General features: G+C 44.2%; 1 protein-coding gene across 6 annotated transcripts in view; it reads left to right on the plus strand.

Annotated features, from left to right (window-relative positions):
* Positions 1-25255, plus strand: part of NUDT14 (nudix hydrolase 14) — a 411355-nt gene that overhangs the window by 346498 nt on the left and 39602 nt on the right. For 3 of the 6 annotated variants that reach the window (XM_085626220.1, XM_085626222.1, XM_085626221.1), the window contains 2 exons: positions 4314-4551; positions 8197-8340. In XM_085626220.1, coding sequence (XP_085482346.1) covers positions 4314-4551; positions 8197-8340 — 382 coding nt within the window. The remainder of the gene's footprint in view (positions 1-4313; positions 4552-8196; positions 8341-25255) is intronic. The other 3 variants (XM_085626223.1, XM_085626225.1, XM_085626224.1) reach the window with 1 other exon arrangement.

Genomic DNA, 25255 nt, shown 5'->3' on the forward strand with positions numbered 1-25255 from the left:
CTTCGATCTGTCTGACCCCCACTTATTTGTGGTACCGCTTACATCACTTTCTGCCTTCCCATTTTGGCTGCCGGGCGCCTCTAGGCTTTTCCTCACCCGGGTTTCTTTGCGCTTTTGGCGCTGCCGTTGCCACCAGGCCCCTTCTGCTTCCAATATGGGTTCATGTCAACTTTACAGACACTCTCGGGCGTTCTGTTGTGATTGGCCGTCTGGAATGATTACTCGTAGTCATGCTAGAAAGAGCATTGAATAGTGTAGGTTCAATTGTCTCAGTTCTTTTTTAATCTCTTGATATGATGCTTGTCTTTTCTGGACCTCCCTGGAGAAATCAAGGAATATGCGCACCGTAGAGTTATCAATTCTGAGATCCGGTTTAGCTCGTGCTTGATTCAGGATATGGTCTCTGTCCCTAAAGTGCAGTAGCTTAGCCAGCATCGGCCACGGGGAGGCTCCAGGTGGGGGCGGCCTAGCCGGCTCTCTGTGCACTCGTTCCAAAGCAAAGAACTCAGATAGGTCCTCTGGGGCCACCACAGTTTTCAGCCAATTTTCCAGATTTTGTACTGCGTTGTTTCCTTCTACTATTTCGGGCATGCCTACTATGCAAATGTTGTTGCGGCTCGATCGATTTTCAGCATCTTCCGCCTGGTTCTCCAGTGTCCGCACTTTGGTTTTCATATCTCGTAGGCACGTTTGTATCGAGGCCATGGTCGTGATGTGTCCTCCAGCTCTCACTCGTTGGCTACTTTCTCTGCAAGTCTCTTATTGTCATCTTTGAGTAAGTTGAGGTCTGTGTCAATGGTGTCTATTTTCTGCTCCAAGGCTTCTCTAGTGGCATTGATCGCGTGCAGTATGTCCTGCAGAGTGGGGTCTCTGGCCGGTGGAGTCTGCATTTCCGCACCAGCAGCTGTGCTCTGCTCCCCCTGCTCCGGCCCCTTCCTCCTTGTCGTCTTGCCCATGCTCTTCTGCGCTGAGTTTGGGTTTAGGGGCTCCTATACGTGTGATCAAGCTCGCTCTGGGCCAGTAGTCTGAGTGTCTAAGCAGGCATTCAGGGCACCCAGAAGCAAGCTCGCTGTATGCAGCTCAATTTTCTCCCACTAGGCACCCAGTGCTGGAGTGTCCCCTATGCAGCCCATTCTTAGAGCGCTATTGCATTCAGGCTATTGTGGTGATCCTGTGTGGGCTATTCTTTAGTAGGAGGGTTCAGGGACCGCCATTGTAGTGCTTTCTTCTGTATGGTTCAGGCGGGTGAATGTCTGGAAGATCTTCCTATTTGTTTTGGAGTAACCGTTCTCGTAGCTCTCTTTCTCGGGGGGGGGAGGGGCACTGTTTCCTGGTGCTATGCCTACAGCTTGAAGAAGAGCTGCATCCAGGCCCAGCTTGCCAGAATGCGTCCCATGCAGCCCTAACTGTATTGCCTAAGCGTCTTCACTGTAATGATCTCTCTGGTGCAAGCGCTCCTACCTGTGTGTGTGCTCCGCCACAGGCCTCACGCTGTCCACTCCTTCTAGGACGCCGCTCCCTTCCGGAGCTCAGCGTCTGCCTCTCCAGGGGCCCATGGAAGGAGAGCAGCAGCTACTAGCGTCGCGGTTTAGCCTGGTCCCAGTCTCTGATCCTCCAAGTCCCAAGGTCAGAGCTCCAGTCCCCACAAGCCCTTCCGCTCCCGCTCTGGTTCTCGGGGTAGCAGGCAAATCTCCTCGTGCTCCCCGTCGGCGGCATGAAGGCTGCAGTTGGCGGGCCTTTGGCCTAGCGCAGCCTCCTCCTCCTCACCTGGCACCGGGCTCCAGCTCTCACCCGCCACCGCCGGGACCTCCACCGCCAATACCGCCCTCGCTCGGGCCAAGGAGGTCTCCCCAATCAGCCAGAGATCTCCCGCACCGGGTCTCACGCAGTCCGCCCTCAGTCTTGGCCCCCCGGGGGCTCTGTTCCTTCATTTCCCATATGAGCCGCCATTTTAGAACCCGATCTCACTATTGCTCAGTCTCACTGTGGACACACATGTCGTAACCGCAACTCTCCGCTACTCCAGCTGCTGCAGGCGTTCCTCGCTGGTATCCCAGCAGTCAGTCAAGCTCCTGACCGATTGTCAGAGCCGAGGATGACGCCAGTTCGCGCCAGTTCGCGCCCGGCCGCGAGGAGCCCCGTTCAGAGCGACTCACTCCATCAGCGTTAGGTCATGCCCCCGGAGGCGGCGGCACTTTGATTGTCTTTTGTCAGTTGAACCGCCAACATCTAAATAGAGTGGGTGGACCACTTAGTAGGCAGGCGGAAATACTGTCAAAAAAGCGGCAATGGGACCAGGTCCACCAAGATCTAAATCAGGCTATAAGACCCTGTTGCTGGATGGTTGTTGCCTCAGTTCTCTGAAATTGTCGCTTCTAGTTCACCTATATCATGATTTTTTTTTTTATGAGCGCTGTGGTCACTGCCCCCTGAATCCAGCTTTTTTCTTAAAAAAGCTAACTTAGATACAGCCTGTACTAGCAGTTATAGGCCTCTTGCGGATTTGTTCTGGGAAGATAACCAAAGGTGACTTAATGAATGTAATTGATAACTTTAAATGATCAATGATTGTGGAGCTAGCACTGGTGATCTTGCTTTGTTACCAAGTGGCTTTTGGTAAAGTTGAACATGATTTGTTAATCAACTATGTCAAGGTTTTTGCATGAGTTGGCGAAGTCTTACATTAGGTTCTTCCTTGAATCGTAGAATCAACCAGTCAAGCTGGAGCTATTTTGCTCTTTTATATAATTCACGGTGCCTCAGGCTCCCTTGTATCACCCTTTATATTTAATATACATTAATGGTGGATGTCATTGTAGCATCAGGTGCTACAGCAATCGTTGGTCAATAGCAGACAAATTTCTTAAAAACTGAAAGATCCCAGACTCAGTATAATACTTTCTTGGCCTTTCTTAAGATAATTGCAAAATTGAATGAATCATTGTTGGCCTCAATTCAGTTGTGGCAAAAACGAGGTAATCATGTTTTGCCACAAACAAAATACATTTGTGATTTCTGTAGTTCACCTTAACGTCCTTTATTCGGAAAGTTAATGATACACCAAATGTAAAAATTCGGATTTAATCTAGACAACATTTGGCTGATGAGTAAGCTGGTGGAATATGTTGGGAAAAAAAACAATTTTCACCTTTGTCTGCGAGAAAAAAGCTGGTCAACTGAGTTCAATCACATCGTAGGGCACTCGCTACTTTGACCATAGTTAACACACAAATTGGCTAAGGTGATGTTTTCTTTTAGGCAGAGCCAAAAGAATATTTATTCTCCAGAAGATAAAAATGCTGTTGTCTGCTGAATGCTTTGCAAGGGCTAGAGGGACTTTCTTCGGCTATGTGTAGAAATCAGACTTCAGTTTAAGAGTGTATATCTTTCATAATGAATGCAGCAGTGTCTCCAAAACAAACCATCAAGCGCTCAGCGATCTCTGTTCTGCTGATGTAAATGTGCTTCCTCAGAGATGATTCACATGTATAGCTAAGGAGGATTGGAGGCTGTGGTCTCTTGGATCACACCTTTGGAATGTGCACATAGATGTACTTTGGCAAAAACCTAATTTCAATAAGTTCTGAAACTAAATATTAGCATATTCCAATGTGTTCTCAGTCAGCCCACCTGTATCTCAACTCCTTATGTTATCATTACTGTTTTCTGCATATCACTTTATACCATGTCTGTTTTATTTATATTGTAGATATTTAAGTTTGCATATTTAAACCAATTTGACTAAATCATAGAGGTTTATAATTGTGATTCTTGCACATTATTTGTTTCATACACATAATCCATCCATCCTGCTGTACTGTTTCTCATCCACGTTTACGTATAGCTATTTATTATTTCAGAATATCATTTGTTCACCCTGCTTCCTTATTCTGTTGCTATTCTTACTACTTTTACCTTTAGCATAATTCCCATCTGCTGTTCATTGTTTCTTTTCTCTCTCAATCTTTATTTCGATTAGTAAGCATTGTACTTCATTTTAAATGTAACTGTGATTTCTAATCATGATTAATTTATATTAGCTAATAGCTAGTTAGTGAAGTTATTCTTACTACGTCATACGTGTTGTTTGTATTTATATGAATTGTTTTTATTTAGTCTTTTTACCTACATATTTATAAATTGAATTTATATTAAAGAGAACAAAAAGAATAGCAGCAACTTACCAGCATTTGTTGGCACACTACTTTCTAAGATGAACTATTACCATTGCCCTTTGCAGGTATTTCTGTACATCAAGTTATACTTTTAAGTGTGTGCGCTTCTAAAACATATGGGTTTACTTTATCTTACAGCTGTTTACATGTGTGAAATGGAACGACATGACCCTCAAATATTTCAGGAAAAGTCCAAGAATGTCTTATGCCACCCACAAAATCTATTGCCTGCTGCTGTAGGGGTAACCTATGAACTTTGTGCTGGCATAGTAGACAAACCAGATCTATCTTTGGAGGAAATAGCCTGCAAGGAAATTGTAGAAGAGTGTGGGTATGATGTTCCTGTTTCAAATCTGACACGAATCTCTTCATATAGGTAGGTAAGGGGTCTCTTGTTAGTTTACATTGTCATATTTTGGGATGCATTACAGTTATTTGTGCTATGTATGTCAAATTGCACAGAATGTTATGAAATTATATTTATAAAGTGATGTCTGATCATTGTGTTACATGCAGTGCCAAGCAATCAAATAAGGTGTTTTAAAGTTAGTTTTCATACTTTCTTAACCAGTTTCCGAATAGTTACAGTGAAAAATGAGGATGTAGTAATTGTTTGCAAATATAGAGCCAGCATTTCCTCAACTTGTAACACACCGCTTTAAAAAATATGTATTATTTGTATGTGCAAACTTCATGTGAACTGCTTCTGATATGACAGTGTGTATTATACGGGCCTCTTTATTTTTATTTTTTTTAAATTCTTTTTTTTATTTGCAAACCACAAACAAACAGTATGGTCATCGTTAACCTCTTTATTTTTTTAACTTTATTTTTATTCCATTCATATTTCATGGTACAAACAAGAATACTAGTCAGCAAGGACCAACACTTCCATGGTTAAAGTGCTGTCTTCCCAATTAAACTGGAACTGTGGTGCTAAAGTACACTCGAGAACAAGAGCTAAAAAAAAGTTAAGAGAATACAAATGAGCTCAGTCTAGTCTCCCATGAAAGCGCAGCTTTGAGTTCAGGGGGACCCTCAATTTGTTGCTCACATTGGTCTCCTCCCCTCTCAGAATAGGAACTGTGCCTTCAGACGCCCATGTTGATATTCCACACAGTCTCTGGACATCAAACAAAAAGGTAGAAAATGAATGGAGGATATGTTGGATGAAACAGGGATGGGGAGGGGCAATGGGGGGGAAATCAGGAAGGGTGGGGGGCGGAAGGACTATGAGGGTTGATGTAGGCCCGGACGCTTTTTGCTGCTGATGGTGTAGGCTCATTGAGGGGGAGGATTCAAGAATAATGGGAATTAAGGGGTGAGAAAGTGAATAGCTGAGAAAAGAGGGCAAAGATGGGGAAAAGAGCGTCAGGGAGGATGTGGGTACATGTGGCCAAAAGAGGAGTAGGGCTCGCCAAGACAGGAGGAAGAAGACTGTAAAAAAAGAGATGGGGCTACAAGTCAGCTCACATATCGCAGGTCTAGCTCTTACTATCATGACTATCTCAATTTATGTTGGTGTCTTGAGTGGTGTCTGTGACCCTATTCCCCCTTTCTTCAATGAGCGCATCTCCAGACATACTGTAAAACAGTGCAAACCTACATGTATCCAAGGCGCCACCTTAACATTTGTTTTAACTTAAATGCTGATTACCACTGATATTTTTTAACTTGGTATTTCAAGTGGTCAGTGTTGATAGTGCTAACTTGGTAAGAATTGCAACACATTACAATACTACAGTGATTTTATGTGACGTCATTCGACAAGTAATCTCTAACAGTGCACAGGCAAAGACGAAAAACAATTGTTCAAACTTCCTTGAAAAATCTAATATATCGTACAACTTATAATTAAACGTACGTTTTTGGAATGACGTCAAATACAACGTAAACATCAAGAGGTATTACATACTTCTGTCTAGAATGTGTTGTTTTATTCATGTCATTTAGATTTAATACACTGTCACCCATACACTGTCATCCAGTTCATTTTCTGTCTTGTGCATATATTTGTATGTCAGTTGTTCAGCATGCTGCACCATTAAGCTGTGTATATATTCTTTCCACTGAGGCTCATATTACATTGTTTTTTTTTTGTTTTTTTTTTTTTTTTGAAAACCTTTATTGACATTTCAATAAGAACAAGTATGGGCCTACAACCCCCCGGGGCCGGCCGCTAAGCAATCAGATCAAAAACGGGCAAGTATAAACACAGGCAGCACTTCGGGGAGCAGAATCGTAATGCTAATACTGTGGACAGCATAAGTAGGGCACCAGGAGAAAAAGGTTTTCATTTTATAATGAAACAAGGTAGAAGGATCAGGTGACAAACAATTTTCAAACAGCGAGTACAAGTATGCAGAGTAATAGACGTTAGCGATTTACAGCAATCTATTAGGTCAATGGCGCAAACACAAGAACATCAGGATGGGGAAGAATAGCATAGACAGTTGCGCCCGCAGTCCCCCGCCGAACTCCCCGAGAACACCCCAGAAGTTGTGGAACACAGGAAACGGCAACAAGTCATAGCAAAGGAGGTGTATCACGCTGATCCCAGAAAAAGAAAAACAAAAAGAATCAGAGAAGAAAAAGGAGGCCATGGAAAAAGAGATGAAAGAGTACAGAATCCCCTCCCCCAACCCCCACCCCGCACCTCTGCAGATGAGTATGGCCCCCCCCCCAGCAGTGTGCCTGTCGCCCTGGAACCAGACCCGAAATATAGGAGAATAGGGAAAAAGAAGTAGGAAAAGAACCCCCCCGGACGGGGGGTAGAGAGAGTATTAATAAACTGGAGGAGGGCCTTAAAAACATACCCCCGGCTTCTCCCTCCCGCACGGTAAGTTTCCCCCAGCATGAACAATGAACAGCACAAAGTCAATCGTCTCAAAACAAGATGGGGAGCATTAGGCACCTATTATGCTAGTAGTCATGCCAGAAGAGCACGCAACCCCTGAGCCCGCCCGTCCACTAGATGACCACCCCTCATATTACATTGTTTATTTAATACACATTGATGGATTTGTTTGATACCTGTAACCAGACGTTTACACATTTTTGGCTACTTAAATAAGGACCTGCTTAAGATTTTATCTGGAAAATATAATTTTACAATCATCTTAATTTCCACACTTTTACACAGATGTTTGGGCCGCTGCCTTTTTGTTACTGATCTAACTGCCAAAATCAAAATTTCGGAAACAATCATAAGAAAATCTAGAGGGTCATATTTGATATCATATTCCTCCCTATGATGGTGAGATCTAGAAATACCCTGCATGTTGGATCCCTGGGTTCTGTGCTGTCTGGTTTAGACTTCCTTTGCCTTCCCAGGGATATAATCTTGCAGGGAGTCAAGCATGCCCTTTGAATAGAAGCCAGGCAGTTGGAGTTCAGCTTTCCTGTCCACCCTGGAAGAGTTCTCATTACACAGAGGCACAAGAAATGGAAAAGGTTGCTTCTAACCATAAAGGTGTGGAGACGGACACGCCAAGAAAAATTTTTGGCACACTGCCATGAGGAACTGACACAGAAGAAAGTATTGTAGGAAGATCCTAAAATCCAAAAGATCCCACCTTCAGTACATTGAAAGAGAAAATCAATTTTCTCTGCTCTAAAGTATACAAGCATCAGAGTGAGCCGACTGCTGTCTCCTCCCAACTCACCCTGGGTCCTGGTGACATCTAAAGGCAAGTGTAGCATGACTTTTGGAGTGGCTGATAAATGTGCTACAGGGTGCACAGAGCATTTAGTTATAGCATCCCTTTAGCTCCTTTTCTGTAGTAGCACACACCGCTGTCTCACAAATGTCTGTTACAGGAGAAAATGGGAACACGTATTTACTATTTAGTGATTACTGGTCAATCTCCTGGTAACTTTCATAAGAATGACCACCCTACAGACTGCAAGCCATCAGTCTTGGTGACTTTGCTCTTAAATGAGAAGAACCCTTCCTCTCTGATCAATTCCAACTTATTTCCATTGCGACTTTTAAAGCTGGGATTCATTTTATTAATTGCAGTGTACCACAGAAATCTGAAAGTGTCGAACTCGGGTTGTCGATCTCCTCAGAAGCAGATGACCTTGCCCCAAATCCCTCTAACCACTGCCCACGACAGGTGAATTCAACTGTCCCAGACTTCAGTCCAGGAGAACGGGAGAAAGGGTAAGTGGGAAGACCAAACAAGAGAGACTGCCTCAGGACACAGGTTCTTCTTCTGTATTCTTGTTAATACCTGAAAAGTAAACACAAACAATTACTTCTCCCTAAATCTACTCTGGGACAATGAATTCTCTCAATCCCCACTATTTTACCTGTTAAATAACCTGAGAGTAGTCCCTCTCTAAGTGGTTTTGTCTTTAATCATTTGATCAACTGAAAGAATCCCCGACCACAGGGAAGAATCCTGAGATGAGAGATTGATGAAATCATTCAGCAGTTGCTTTGGAGACAATTTGTCTCACTCTATTAGGAGAAGATTGATCATGCATGCAAGTGTTCTCTCCTCGTATTATATATGTTAATCGTTTGGATTTGGTTATGCTCAGTTGAGGTTGGTTTGAAGCAGGTCTGATAGTTGAGCTCAATGCTAGATAATTTCAGTTCAAAGTTCAATCGTTAATAGTTGGAAATTCACACCAGCCAAAGATTAGTGTTGCTTCTTGTTATGAGGCTAGTTCAACCAAGGTTATTTGGGTTAAGGGTTGCAAGAGTGTTGTCTTCCATTTATCAGTTTCTTTAAATATCACTGAGTTGAACAGAATGAACACTCTTACTTGAGAGCTGGGGGAGACTTCTCTTCACAGAAGCCGACTCCGTAAAACTCTGACTCACTGCTCTCCCTCGACGAGACGCAGACCGGAACCAAGGACTTAAAACTCTGATGCAGTGATATGCACTGTAAACAAATTTAAAAAACGTCAAGGAAATTGCCAATGATACATAGTACAAAACCTCTTCAGACTTCCCTGAAGTAACACTGGCTGAAACTCTGAATGTGACACTCATAAAATTTTTCCTCAAGAGCGGTGCGCTGCGAGAAACGTCTTCTCGGAGAATTCTCACAGTTGAAGTCCGCCGCGTGATCTTCGCGCAGGCACATTGGGAGCTCTGGGGCATCTCGAGTCAAAACAACTAGACCGAGAACCCCAACTGAAAGTGGGTGCAAGCTGGTCTCGTCTAGTGAATATGGAACCTCTCAATCCAAACAAAACAGACCGGCGAGAAGTCCTCCAGCAGGGGTCAATTCTTCTCCAATGTGGGTATTTAGTAAAAGGCATCTTTAGAGAGTGAAAGGCCGATCTTTTTGGAATGACGCTTGAACAAGATAAAGGGTTTCTGACAGCAAGAGACTGTGGTTATAGATTCCTTGCCTTTAGAATTACCCCCAGGCGTCAGACTGGATCCGGAGATTTTTCTTTAGTAGTACCCCTGCGCATCGGTAGGTGGCGTCGGTTGACTCCGCGTCCGTCCTTGACGTCGTGGTCACCGGAATGACGTTGCGGTGTCTACACTGCCCCTGCGTGCTCACATCAATTCTTTCTTTTTCCACGTCAGCCTTGTGCAGATCCGGAGCGAGCTACCCCTTTAGTCACTTTTTGACCTGAGTTTTTCTCGACTTTTGTCGAATTCTTTGTGAGTCTTTTGACTACTAGTGTATGAGGGATGTCACATCGACAGACCGGGGTTAAGCCATGCACGACCTGTAACCACCAGATGTTGGTTATGGACCCCCACTTTGTGTGCCTCTGGTGCCTGGAGCGCGACTATGACCCAAAGTCATGCTCTGACTGCCGGGCCATGAATCCCAAGTCTTTGCGGGAGCGGCACGAAAGCTTTTCGAGGCCCGGCAGTTGGCTAAGCGTTGTTCAAGGTCCCGGTCGAGAGGAAGGTCTTGGGACCAGTCTTGGAGCCACCAGCATCATTCGTCTTACAAGTCTTCGAGATCGTCCGGTAAGTCGAAGCACAAGAAGAAGGCGAAGAAGCAGTGTCGCTCTTCACCTTCTACCCGTCCGTCGGCCGATGAGACACAGGACCCGGAGCGACTTTGTTCTCCAGCTCCATCTTCGGAGCCTGCTCCTGGGATGGCTCTGCTCTTCCCTCCTTTTTCAGGTCCTAAGCATCTCCTGCCCAGCTTCGAGTTTTCTACAGAGCGCTTCACAGCATCTTTGGGCAGCCCGACTCTGCTGGCGCGCCTTCGGGCCTAGCGGACTCAGTTTAGGCCCTGGGATTTTGATGCCGGCAGTTCCGGTCCTGGCGCCGGAGGGCCCTTGAGGATCCAGGCCTGGATCCTGATTGACATCAGCGACCTTGCGGTACCTTCTGAGCGCCAATCCTGATGATGATGCCCCCAGCGCCAGTCATGCCCCTGACTGGCGATGACACCAGCCACACCCCTTACTTGGACACGGCGCCGGACCAACTTCGACCGATGTCGGCACCAGCGCAGGAGGGCACTTTTGTGCCTCTGTTCATCCCTGGTGTTCCTTTTAGGTCTGAATGGCAACTAGAGGAGGACTGGGAGGGGTCGTTGGACCCTTCAGCTGATCAGCTTGATGAGCCAGTCTGGCGAGAGGACCTGAGTGACGCCAGTGGTCTGTATACCTCCCCAGACCTTGGCATGCTTTCTTCCCCTACCGTGGCTACAGGGGAGGGGGCATCATATGCAGTGGTGTTGCGTAGAGTGGCTGAGGCCATGGGCCTGGAGCTTCCTACAGTGGCAGTCAGGACTAACTTCCTGACAGAGGTGCTTCAACCGGTGGCAGCTTCTTCGGAACCCCTTCTGCCTTTCAATGAAGCCCTCACGGACGTCCTTCTGGGCACTTGGTCCAAGCCCAGCACAGGGGCTCCTGTGGACAGGATGATTGCCCTATGCCACCGCCAGGCTGCGGGCGACCCACTTTTCTTCTCCCAACACCTGACCCCTGAGAGCTTTGCAGATACCAAGCAGAGGGGAGGAAAAACATTGTAACATAATTATATGAATATGAAACCATCTTCATGTGAACCCACAGGAACTGTGTATGACTCAAATGCCAATAAGATGACCTCAACGATCTTTATGCTCATCCAATCAATTTTTGCTTGATGTCTCAAAGACCAGAGTGGTCTCATTCGGATACAAGTGTTCCTCTGTTGCTGAGGTGTGAGAATGGAACAAGCAGAGAGGCAACTAAAAGCTATGGACCATAGATAGAATTGTGCATGCTGCAACCCAGCTAAGTTTTAAAATAATGTTGCAATCCAGGATCTTGATTTTTGATACTCTCGAAAGTGATTGGGACTGGGTAGTAGAGCAGAAAGTCCTGGGAGGAGATTGAGATGTTGAGAACATAGCCAGAAACTCACTAAGATGCCAAGTCCCAGACTTTGAAGCAGGAAAAGGGGTCAATGATGAGGATGTCGACCTGGAGGTAAGAATAGAAACTTGGAAGAAACTCTCAGCTCAGACTTTAAGATGCCGGAGATGGAAATGGACGGTGGGAGGTGCTCACCCATACAAACCGAGGCATAAACTATGATAGTTTCCAGGGAACCATGAGGAACACAGTCCCTTCAGGTACAGCACAACGTGGCAGAACTGTAAAAAATATGAAACAGAGCCCCCTGGAGAAAGTTGCCCTGCTGAGGGAATGAAGGCCATGGGGAATAGGGCTACAATTTAAATTGACTCTCTGGTGGGCCAGTGCTCCTACTCAGATAAACACAGATACTACACAAGACACACTGACATGCGGAGGAACCAAGTCCTATCTTCAGGTGGGGTGGCGTCAAAGTGGAGTTATTTCTCTTCCCGCACTCAGTCCTTAGACACCCATTCACATTAGCACCAGGAAGGTCCCCTCTTTTTTGTTTTAAAATGTTTTTCTTTCTTCGGGCTTACATCCAGTTTGGGTTGGGGAGGGAATGGTGGAGGCAAATGCTTACAGGGGAAGTCGGCCTGGTGATTTATGTGCTGGAAGTATGGGGTGGAGGTAACATTGGGACAGGCAAATTATAGTTTTAGGTTTTCAAAGGCAGAACATACACCACACTTAGATTTTCCACTAAGGACATGAGTAGACAGTCACAGGAGAGGTGAATCATGAGCATAGGCTCCAGATCATGGGAGGAACAGAGGGGAGATCCCGTCGAAGATTTCTTACAAATAATTACTTGGAATGTAAACTGCCTGTTTAACCCTCTCAAAAGAAGTGCCAGGCTTAGAAGGACCAAAAGTTGCAAAGCAGATATTCTCTGTTTACAGGAAACTCAACTTTTTAGCTCAATTTCTCTCTTCCTCACCAGACAGGACTTCATCACAGTGACGCAAGCTGGATTTGTGCAGGGACTCCGAGAGGTTGCCATTTTTTTTAAAAGATCCATGACACAAAGGACCCACAGGGGTGTGATACGGTATGCTTTGGGTGAACCAGTGTCTTTCTTTACCATATATGCCACTGACTACATCCTTTCTCTCACACACACATTGACCAACTTATCGCCTAGCTCCAGGACAGAAGAATTAATATAGTTGGAGATGTCAATGAGGTTGAGGATTGACAGATGGACAGGAGAGGTCACTAACCAGATCCCTCGACCCTCCCAATAATGGCTGGGTATATTCCTATAGACAGTGAGATTATGTGATTCTTGGTGCTGTTTATATAGCAATTCGAGAGTACACCATTTGATTTTTTGGGGGAATCCCACAGATTTGTCTTGCGACTCAAATTACTTTTTAGCACCTGTACCTGGCTCAGGGCTAGTCCAATAGATATACATATTGAGTCTGTGGCCTCTCAGACCACTGAGACAACTCATGGTAGGTAGTTAAGGCAGCGGTCATCATGAATGCTGGCACTTAAATGTGTGGCATCTCACTAGCCTCCTACTTTGCTTATTTACAACTCAAGAAAAGGAGGGATTTTTGGCTTTGAACATAGACTTGATTTGTTCATGAGTGACCCTCTGGGATTCCTACAAGGCATCCTGTGAGAAATTAGATTGTTGGTTGATTGGGGTGTTAACCCTGTTCAAGCAGCAGCCACAATCCTCGTCCGGGTGACCCACAAAAAGTCACAGAATTAACCTGTGCTTAACCCTCTGGTAGCTTGGCACAAAGGCAGTCAGGCTTACCTTTCAGGCAATGTGTAATGTATTTATTCAGCACACAAACAGTAATAAAATTAAAACATAACAAAAACTTTTAGAAAAATAGAGTAAATTTTATTAAATTATTTGACACCAAAACGACAAACATTCGATCAGTAGAACCGTAGTTCTGAATTTTTAAAGTTTAAGGTAAGAAATAGCAGCTAAAAGATCAAAGTGGCAACTGGTGACATCTAGTCTCACGAGACCCAGTCAAAGTCGAAAAATATGGCTGACCACAATGGAGCGCGCGTCTGGTAAAAAATGTGGATTGGACCTGGTCAGCCCTTACCATTGGACTTAGGAGAAATTTCGACAAGCAGTCTCTGAGAAAGTAGAAGTTCATCAGGGCAAAGCTGCAAACGGTGTCTGAGGAGAAGGTGTCATCGTTGGGAAGTGGTAAAGATTTCTTCGTTCAGACTTAGTCTCTTTTGTGGAAGTCGAAAATCTCCAGCTGGGCAAGCCTGTAGCCAACGAGAGTTCCAGGAAACTCGATACCCCTTTGATGAAGGAACCACAAACTGGATTTGCTGCTGCGGAGAAGAACATAGCTAGAACTGCCAAAATGTCAGGACGACAAGCGATACACCTTGGACAGATAGACAAGCAAGTTGGTCCCGGTCTTCCCCCGGATCTGAGAGAAGTTTTTAGCCAAACATTTGCTACATACTTTTGGCTATCTGGGCACCCGTAGCACCACTGCCAAGAGACCAGGACTGGAAGGGCACCACTTACGGGGGTTACGACTGTTCTAGTGTTTTTCCCAGGCAGAAATTATCTCCATTTTCAACACTGGATTTCAATATCTAATCACACCCATAGAGGCTTTGGTCCTCGGATGGACCTGGCTCATCACATTGAGGGGTGAGGAATCAAGGTTGTTGATCGTCGGCCACCCAGTGAGGACCAATAATTGGTAACCGACTTTACAAATTAGAAATTTGGTTCAAATACATCTCTCTCACAACCATGCTATAAATATGTAGGATAACAACAGGAAGTCTGAATATCCTGAAGAAGTTCAATCAGAATAAAATCATACAAACCAATAGTTCTGCTGTTGCTATGCAGAACAATAGTAGGAGAATCTGTTGCTCTGAAAATAGTCTATGGCTATCTCTATTATGGATTAGAAATGAGATCTTGTATGAACGGTCTCTGGACAGAACATTAGGAATGCAATTTAAGAAGACTCAGACAAGTTTAAGTTGAATTAATTATTGTATTAGAAATGTTTAGCATTTAAAGCAATAATCAGCATTTTAGGCAATTCAGTCTTGAGTCTCAATAAACATTTACAGAATGAAGTATAAAACCACACATTTAGCAAAGTACAGACAAAGCTAACCTTACAAGGGATTTAGAAATCTATAGGTCAGCCAAGGAGACCATAAAAAAAATTGATAGGCAAGGGGTTCCTACCACTAGCAAGGGCAGAAGGTACAGTTTGGTAAGAGTTCTCAGCATAGGCATAAGGTCTGCTTAAAGTCCACCAAAGAAAGTCCATGGGCATTGCATAGGATAGCAGCCACACAAATAGGGAAAGATGGGGCTCTGATCGAGAGAATTCTGGTCTTGACCACAACTCGACCGCTCAAAGTCCTGGGTTGCTTTCCTCTCTAGACTGCCAAACTACCTGGTCTCTGGTCTGACTGACTCCTTCTGTAGAAATTGCTGTTAATTTTCATTACGTCCAGAGATGACATCAATTGTCACCTCATTATGGTCCGATCTACATGTTACCATCATCTGCTCACAAGGTGTAAAGGTAGATACTTTAGAGTAATTTCCTAAGGCATTTCATAAGAATCGAGTGTCGGTTTCAGGCACACAGGTCAGTCCACAAACTGCGATACACAAAAAGTAACTTTCCATGTGCTGAGGTTAAGAGTTTATTTTCCACGTTATTGTCCATATAGATGTAGCAGGGAAAGTATCAGTTCTCTCCAGCAATGCCATGTGAAAGTAGAATAAAGATACGAGTGAGAAACGTAGCAAGAATCGTTCTCATCAGTCCATAGGAAAGTCCACATTTAAATAATAAGGCCACTTGATGCATTAAAAGGCAATACTTCTTAATTAATCTAATAAACTAATATGCAATCAAACTCAAGCTTAGAAAAATTCAATTAAGAATTCATGTCGAACAATCAGATATAAATTGTCAAAGACTGTTGCATAGAAAAGTTCAATGTTAAATATAGCCTACTTTCACAATTTAAAATGACAACAAGTACAATAGTCTTACAAAACATTTAAGAATTTTCATTTTCAGAAATTCAAGACTTTTAATATAAAACATTAGCACAGAAAGTTTCATTCATGCAGATCAAAGTATGTGAGAATTTCACCAGCTTTTCGATATCTATGGTGCATTACAATGGAAGCAATATAAGATGGCTTATTTTCATCATAAATGTTTGCCCTATTGTAATTGAGATTCATGTATGCATGTATATATGACTTGTTAAATTAGGTTTGTATTAATTTTGCATCATAGCAGAGAATACATTTTATATGTTTTTCATATCGACATTGTTTGGACCATAAAGATACTTAGTTATTAGACATGTTAGACACACAGTTTTTGAAACCCTTCTATTTCTATAAATCTAAGCACTCTTTTACGGTGCTTCTATTATGTTTCTTCTTTGATTCATTGCCATTTTCATAAATGTATGCAAGGTGGAAATTCACTTTTATGTATGTTTTCATTCTCCAAATCGGTTTAAGTGTCATGCAAAGGATGACAAGTTTATAAGCTGAGTCAAAACTCACTCAGGCTGAGTCCGGGTGCAAGATAGTTGGTGCCTTTTCTGTCCCTGAGCCTCTGATCAGGAGGCCAGGCAACTAGCCTTTGGAGTCACTCTGGTAGTCCTAGATTTAAACAGTAGAACAGAGCTCAAGCAGTCCTTCCGGGTACAGTAGAGCAGTCTTTTGGAGTACACAGCAGCTGGTAGTCCTCTGAGGATCCTTCCGCAGGTCCAGAAATTGAACTGAAGAGTGGGTCTGAGGGGCATATTTATTTACTTGGTGCCTTCTGTGATGTGGGAGATGTTTCTAGTGAATTCTCTTTGAACTACTGGACGTTTCCTGTTTCCCTTGCTCTGGCTGTCTGTATTAACAATGCAATGTGGACAAATCCTTTGTGTGAAGGCGGGACACAGTTGCAGGTGGGGCTGTCCTCAGCTCAGCTCCCCATCCTACCAGTTGACAGTCCATCCAGGCATATCTAAACCCTCTATTTTGAGGCTGTGTGGTAGGAATAACTATAATCCATCTGCCAACTACATCTAGTCATGAGACCCAGGAACAAGCTGCAGGCAGCAAACAGGACAGCAAAATACCAACTTTGTAAAAGTGCCACTTTCAAAATTGTAACTTCAAACCAATTGAAAGCATTAAAGGGGATTTTAATTTCTCAGACACCTAAAATGTAATGTTCACCTGTACCCATTCAAAAGCTAGCACTTATTAAATGTAATAAACAATCCAATGTTACCCTATGGGAGAGGTAGCCCTCCCAGTAGTGAAAAACAGATTTAGGAGTTTTTCATTACCAGGACATGTAAAACTTAAATGTACATGTCCAACATTTGAATTGCAGTGCACCCTGCCCTATGGGCTACTTAGGGTCTATGTTAGGGGTCACTTATATACAATAAAAGGGGAGTTTAGGGCTTGGCACAGGTGTTATATCGCCAATTCAGATTGTCAGTTTGTAACTGCATTTAGGCTGCAAAGGCAGATCTGGGACATGTTCTCATGGGCTACTTAAGTTGGTAGAACAATAAGAGCGGTGGGCCCACTAGTAGCATTATATTTACAGGGTCTGATATATGGTGTACCACTTTACAAGGGACTTGTATGTAAATTAAATGTGCTCATTAGGTGTAAGTCTGTTAAAAGGGGGAGAGAGCACAAGCACTTTACCACTGGTTAGCTGTCGTAAAGTGCACAGAGTCCTAGAGCCAACAAAAAACGTGTTTAAGCAGAAAGTAGAGGGTAAGGCAAAAGGTTTGGGGTAAGACCAACCTAAGGCTGACGGGTCTAACACGTACATTAGAAGGAGCGATCACTATAAGCCACGTCACAGGGTTCAACAGAAGAAGAGCAGACGAGATGACCAACGTTAGATACACAAGGGTTAACCCTGCTAATTCTGCTGTCAGACCTGCAGGAATGTGATTTAATAAACAACAATGCATGGGATGGTCTCGAATCAGTAGTGTCATTACTGGCAGTGGCCCCAAGTTTTTTTTGTTAGTCCCTCTGGCGTTTTTTATCTGCACAGTAACTGCATCAAGTTCATATTCGCTACCCCTTCCCCCAGCATTAGATAAGAGATTAGGTACAGAATTAGTAGTAAGTCTATCCTTACTAGCAGGCCTCAGTGCCTTCCTTTTCCCCATATTTCCTTTGGTGGTGAAGGATAGGAGGAACACAAATAATTAAGTGGAAAAGATGGAAGTTGGAGCCAAGAGGGGTGGCCAAGCTAGCCTCTGACAGGCTCTGACGGGCGCAGACAGGTCGGCTTTTGGACCGTGCGCATCCCACACGTGTTCTACATGTGGGAAGCTGCCTTGTGCTATAAAGCGCTCTGCTGCGGCCCCCTCCTTTCTCCTGTGGCAGGGGGTTGTGGGCAACGTAGTACTTCCCCAGAAGGTAGAGTCCTATAGTCTCCATGGGATTACTTATTTTCCCTGTTAGAGAAAATCAAACCAAGAACCAAATTTATAAACAGCCTTAGTCACTGAATGCTTATCTCCAGGTGAGAGCTCTTTCGAATTTACAGGGGCACCAGACAGGAGTGCCTACTAAGACTGCTGTTATTTGCCATCACGACTTAGCCATTAGTGGAATTGATCAGGATTGATGCTCTCCTTAAAGGGATCAAAATGGGCACCTGGAGTTGCAGACAGAGTGCCGCTGTCTGCCAATAATCTATTGATATATCTCCAAAATCCAAATTGTCAGGTTACAGAGCACTACAGATACTCAAAGTTATCAGGAAAATATCTAGATTGAAACTGAATTTTGCCAAGACAACGGTCTACCCACTTGACCTGACTCGTGCAGAATTGTAGTGGGCAACGGGCATGGCAGTATCCACAGAGGGGTTTCAATATCTCAGTATACATGTAACACAAGACAGAGACAACTCGAGGAGGTGGGGGTAAGGGCTAAAGACCCAGTCACTCGACTGTAGAGTCACTTGACCTTTTGGACCCGCCTCACATGCTCACTATACAGTAGGGTGACCATCTTCAAGATGGTGATGCGTGGTGTCTGCTTTATCTGCTTCAGATTTTTCCATGTGCAATCTGACGCGAAGAATTCACCCGAAAAAAACACTATGATTAAACCGGTCCTGTGGTTGGGTGGAACCTGAGAATTGCCATGGCCAAATGTTGCAAGTCCCAGTACAATGGTGGGATGGGTCCGCAGATCTCCGACCCTGCTCCTGTGGCGCACAACTAATTACCATCATTGACTTGCTATTTGTCGTGAAGAACCTGGGAGTGTGGCTTGATGACAAACTTGTTCTGGCATCTTGGAAAGGCTCAGGAAGATTATTTTCTGTCTCCCCACCTCTGCCCAGAGACCCGTGGTTCAGTCCTTGGTAATTTCCAGACCGGACTATGGAAATGTGTTATATCTGGGGGCTGCAAAGAAATACTCAAACACCTCCAGATTGTTCAAAATGCTGCTGCTCTGCTTTTGCCCCGCTCTCATAAACTCACCTCCACAGCCATTATGTTGCGTACTTTACATTGGCTACCTATCAAGCCCCATGTACATTTTAAGGCACTGTGCTTTATGCACAAATGCCTTTCAAACACCTGACCTGTTTATCTTAGAGATTATGGGTCACATGCATCAATGTAGGCTTTTGTGATTCATTAATTGCGATTATTAAGGAATCGCAATTAAGGAGTCGCAAAAGCCTATGCATGTAGGAATCGCGTAAAAAATTGCGATTCCCAAACATTCCTAATTGCAACTTGCAAATTGCGAGTCACAATTAAGGAATGGCTTCTCATTTATTCCTCTGGGCCTGCAGGCCTATAGGAATGAATTGGAAATTGCATTCGGAATTTGCGGGTACCCAACAGGTACTCGCAAATTGTGCATGCAATTTCAAGGGGGCAAGGGTGTCCAAAAGACACCCTGTTGCACCCCTGAAATTGATATGTGCACCCATGTTACGCACACACACGCCCTTTATGTGTAACATGGGACTTTGAAAAGTGCACTTCGGTGCTTTTTTCAAAGAAATCGCAATTTGCCATCACCTTTCATTTGAAGATAAATTGTGATTCTTAATTGCGAAATTGCAATTCTTTTTACTTTATTGCTTTGCATTTAAGGAATCGCAAATGCAATTTCTTAAATTGCGATTTTTCCATTTGGGATGATGCATCCCAAATGCAAAAATACCAGCCGCAAAGGGGCAGATTTTGAGAATCTGCCCGTTTGCGACCGGTTTTTGCCTTGATGTATCTGGCCCTAGGTGTCTCTGTATTCCCCTACACGCTTGTTGCGCTTGCACTCTAGTCGTAGGAGGTTGGCCGTAATTCCTAAAATTAGGAAATCCCTCCAAGGAGGTCGAGCATTCTTTTTCCTTGGAACGAGACTGACTCTGGAATGGTCTACCTCCAACAATGCAGGAGTGTCATTTGCTCTCTGTTTCGCAAATCTTTAAAGACAGGGCTGGAAAGTTCCTTACTCTGCATTTTCTCTTGATACCACTCTGGTTTGATCTATTTTCCATAATTGAGTTTAGTGCTGGGAAACCTTTTTTAGGTAGCCTTGTGATTCACAAATTGTGCATAATACAATAATAATATCTGATGTCACTTCTTGTGATGTTTCTTCCGGTGGAGTCATGGGTCGTGATGACACTTCCTGTGATACACCATGCAATGTCAAGTGCTGCGATGTTGCATGCCATGATGTGATGTCACTTGCATACTGCCTAACTTGGTTAGCCCCTCCCCCCACATCAGTTTTTAGGACCTGTGCCATGTGCACCTGCACAAGAGTAGGCCGGAGACTGGTCCCGGTATCTGGAATGGCACAGCCAGGAGTGGTATTTCACCCCTCCCCCAAGCTTGAGCATAGTTACAGTGGGCCCGATTCACAGAACTAACTTAAGACAAAATCCTAAACTTACTACCATTTTCATATTCACAGAAGGCACTTACTCATTTTGGTATTCACAGAAGACACTTACTCACTTCAGTATTCACAGAAGTTAGGAGTCCTAACTTTAGGACTCCTAAATGCCTTCTGTGAATACCGAAAGTCTTAAAATTAGTATTTTTCTCAGTTTAGGAGTCCTAAAGTTAGGACTCCTAACTTTACCACTACTAAACTGAGAAAAATCCTAATTTTAAGGCTTTCGGTATTCACAGAAGGCATTTTGGAGTACTAAAGTTAGGAGTCCTAAATTCTGTGAATACCGAAATGAGTAAGTGCCTTCTGTGAATACCAAAATGAGTAAGTGCCTTCTGTGAAAACAAAAATGGTAGTAAGTTTAGGATTTTGTCTTAAGTTAGTTCTGTGAATCGGGCCCTCTGTCTATACGTCTCCAAGTCTGACCGGATCCCTTAAACCGTGAAGAACAATCGGGGGAACTTCCTTCAAAAAATTGTTGGAACAACAAACATTGTTTCCTCTGCAAAAAAAACACACACAAAACGCTCATCGAGGTCGTACGCATACTTTAGACCTTTCAGAAGGATGGAAAAGCCAAGCGCACAGAGTCTGATCTGTTTAAGCAGATGTCCCAAGGCATTGCATGACCACATTTACTGGTAATCATCTAAGATGTCTCTGTTACCATTAATGCTTCAGTTAATGGCGCATGCTTTAGGTACATTTTAAAATTATTAAGTATGTTAGAAATTAGATCATACATGAATATTCAGAATACAGTGAAAATTGCTTAATTAATAAAACCAGCCACATAATGCATACCATGCGCATCCCCCACGCCCTCCCTCACTGTCTCGCTAGGTCGCCCCCTATTCCCATCTACGTTTATTGTTCTTTCTGCCCTTGTTCTTAGCTGCCCCCTGCCCATCCCCTCTCGCTCTCTCTCACTTTTTCTCCCCCGCTTTGTCTCTCTTCACTTGTTATATACAACAAAAACATATTCACACATTAGCACACAGAGAAAAGCCGCAGTTGTTTTGTCACTAGACTCTGTCATTTGTTTTCCACATGGAAACTAACACCGGCCTGCAGCTGCCGACCCTGCAAATGTTGTTTTCTGTTTGGTGTCGATCCACATACGTCATCACCTGTGACAGCTCGAAGTTGTGTTTGGGGAATGCTTTCAGTAACCGACACAGTGAGTGATCTAGAAAATGTGAAAGATATAACTGATATTGAATAGGGTCATGTATTGGAAGTCACTTTGAAATTAGGAAATGCATATAAATATTGTTTCCTAATACCTCAGCCTCTGAAGTTCATAGATTGTATTGTAGGTGACCTTAACAGTTTTTCGTGGATATGTATGGGGTGTGGCGTGTCAGTGACCTCAGCGTGCGTTGTATAAGACTGCAGACACTCAGTATCTTCCTTCCCCGTCTGCATAGTTAAGTATGTCTGGCAAGTATCCATACCACATTGAGAAACTGAGCTCTTAACGTGCTCCTAATGGATGTCCTTTCCTTATGTAGTGCTGTAAAGTAAATACGAATATTTATTTCTGAGTGTCTGCCTGCAGCCTGCTTTCTGAGGATGACGGGACAATCATCAATACAATTTTTACAAGTTAAAGAAGCTAAAGGGGCGGATTACCTACAGAGCCAAATACATGGCTGTCCACCACCACAGTCAGTGAACTCTGAGAGCCTCTGAACAGTAGCGGCTGCTACCAGGTAGTAGGGTGTGTGTGTGTGTGTGGGGGGGGGGTCGAAAAAAAAAGAAAAGGGGGAAAAGGAAAAAAGTCACTTACCTTCCCTGCAGCCGCCTCTCCTTCGTCCTCTTCGGTCGACGAAGCAGGAAGCACCCCGGCTCCTGACTTTCCTAGCCAATCACAACACTGCCTTACAGCAGCATTGTGATTGGTCCGAGCGCCGTGGTTCGGCGCTCAGACAGGGAGTGGGAGCCTGGGCATGTTCTGCACCCAGGCTGTGAATAACAGCCGGCAGAGAACATGCAAAGCGCGCATGACACTTTAGAGTGTGCTCACCACTCCCCACCTGCTCTGCGGGAAGCACAGCCCCACCCCGCCCGCACCTTTACATGACCAATAATGAAAAATAAAATGATAACATTGTTATTATCATTTTATTTTTCCTGTGGGGCAACGCTCCTCCGTCTTAGCAGAGGAGCTGCCCCTGCCTCTGAATTTGCCCGTGGTAAGCGCCCTTCTCTTTGGTCATGCAGTAAAGGAGTTAAAGTTCCAGCTTGCTTCCTTCATAATGAAGAAGAGGGTATATTTTTCTCCATTGCTGTGGGAAGGCATGCTTTGTGATATCTTATCATCATCATCATAGTCTTTATTCGGTTTCAAGAAATGAAACCATAAAAGCACACATTAAAATATCATAAAACAATCCTCGCAAAAACATGTCAAATGAGATAGTAGCCTAAACTAAGAATAAAATCAAAGATACAAAATCTCCAATATCACAATAACATTACCAGGAGCAAAGGGATCATTCTGGTTGACACAGTTAATTGCATCTGATAAAAGCATTAGATGGACATGAAGTGGGCGGAACAATACAAAGTGCTTAGTGCCATGAGTAAAATACGTGAGACAAGGTAACTAGTCGCAACTAGACCTGAGCCTGACAGCAAATTTAAAAAAGTTAAGCACATAAAAAACAATGCTACCTGGGAGCATTTGTTAAAAGATAAAGGCAGGTGGCACTTGCCTAAAATTGGCCATTTTCAAGATCTGGACTAAAAAGGTCTTTCTGGGTACATCATAAACGCTATAAAAACATCATAAAATGGATCATGTCCTGTGGGGATTTTCCATCGCAACCACAGGACAACAGACTTTGGCCCTTGCACTGCCCCCTTGGATGGGCTAGAAGGAGGTGGAGGAGGCCGAACTGGAACCTGGTCAGTAAGAAACAGTCATATGACTTTACGAACCCCAGTAAGTACAGCTCTACCGTCAAGGTGGTTCTTAACATGATGAAGCAACATATGCTTGGCTTCAGAAGCTCCTTCTCTCCCTTAGCCATTGACTGCTGCGCATGGAAGGCCACCTTTATAGTATTGAATTCCTTCTTGTTGGCCAGTTCAGGATTAGTATAGAGATCTCCTCTCCCCATACTCGTAAGGCATTCCTTGATGTATTTGAGCCACGGAACTCGGGAGGCGTGATCAAGAGCCAAACAGCTCATCTATCGGCACTCACTCCTCGGGGAGTGCACTGAGCCGGGGGTCCCCCAAACATATCCTCAAAGTGACTAACCCAATTGAACTCTGTGATGTGGGCATCCAGAGCATTGGCTGTGTCTACCCCCAGAAAAGGGCTCCAGAACTTGGTGCTGCTCTTGATTGCACTGGCTTCCATGAGCATGGCATCCTCCTTCAAAGCCTCCTTGCACCTTCTCAAGGCTTCTTTGTACTGCTTTCTGCAAGTTTTAATTTGGGCACGGTCTCTAGAGGTGGCATGCAGGGCTTCCTTTAACTTCCTAGCCGCATGCAAGCATGCAGAGTCAAACCATCTTGGAGCCCTATCTGGGGGCCTTTTAGTAGCGGAGACCATCAGTGGGTCTGCGATGGAGTGTGAGATGGTTGCAAAAAGCGTTGACAATAGTCTCTTCCTGCTCCAACTGTGTGGCCAGACAGATCTGGATTTCTTTCTGACATATATCTAAAACAGTCTCATGAAAGGGGACAGGGAGGATCTGACCCCATTTGAGCCTTCTACTCCCGTCTGTGGCCTGCAATGAGCCCCCACTGCTTTCCCCCTTCTTCGAACCCAAAAAGTGCCAGCTGGCTTTAAGGAATAGCGGGTTGTGATTGCTATAGATGCTCGCAGTAATGGAAAAGTCAGATATTAAGTAAAAGAGGGAAGTAGACACAAAGATAAAAGAAGCGCTACCATGCCCTTTAAAGGTGGGAGTAATAGCCGGTTGACCCAGATCCAGTTTACCCATTGCTGATAAAAGATCAAAATCTCATACCAAGGTATTTAATTTATCACCTTGACCGCTGAGTTATAGGTGCATGCCAGGAAAACGAGGACAAGATGAACCCCCTTTGCTCTACTGTCTTGTATCCCCACATAGATGGGTATTAAAATCTCCCACCAATACAAAGTGCGTAATGTGGCAAGTGGAGGCATTAAAATTAGTCAAAACGATACCCAGCCGAGATATGTTAAAAACCTCTGGAAGAGATGAGATGGCATTGTAAAAGTTCAAAAGCTGTATTCTACTAGACCTACGGGTGAATAGCAAGGCCTGCAAGCATGAATTAGTTGTATTCAACTCAACAATACTGCTTTAAGCCTGAGTGAAATATAAACGGCGAGTCCTCCCTTGAGTCGGCCAGCCCTCGAGGGGGTAGCTGGCACAAAGAAAGACTTATACCCCTTCAAAAAAAAGGAATTATCATTGGCCCATGTCTCTTGCTTTTGAACAAGACAGCACCACTCTGGAACCACAAACTTGATTGCCAAACCAGCTATATTCTATGAGAAAAGGTCACAAAAGTTAGTGTCCGGGGGTAAGTTCCAGTGTTGCCTCAATCCGACAGATGGGTAAGGCCAAGTTGTCAAGAGGGAACCGTTGGGCTCACTGGCACAGACCCATCAAGTCAATCACAGTTATCTTGGAACCCCATGGGTGTAAAGGCATTGGAGACTTGAAAGGGAGAAAGGACCTGTTGTCACTCCTGAGAAGCCGGGCCGGGAGGTCTCCGGGGGTGCCGTAGGCTTGGGGCTACGTCTTGGGCAAGGGTC

This window comes from Triturus cristatus, chromosome 9 (assembly GCF_964204655.1).
Source record: "Triturus cristatus chromosome 9, aTriCri1.1, whole genome shotgun sequence".
NCBI classification, from domain to species: Eukaryota; Metazoa; Chordata; class Amphibia; order Caudata; family Salamandridae; genus Triturus; species Triturus cristatus.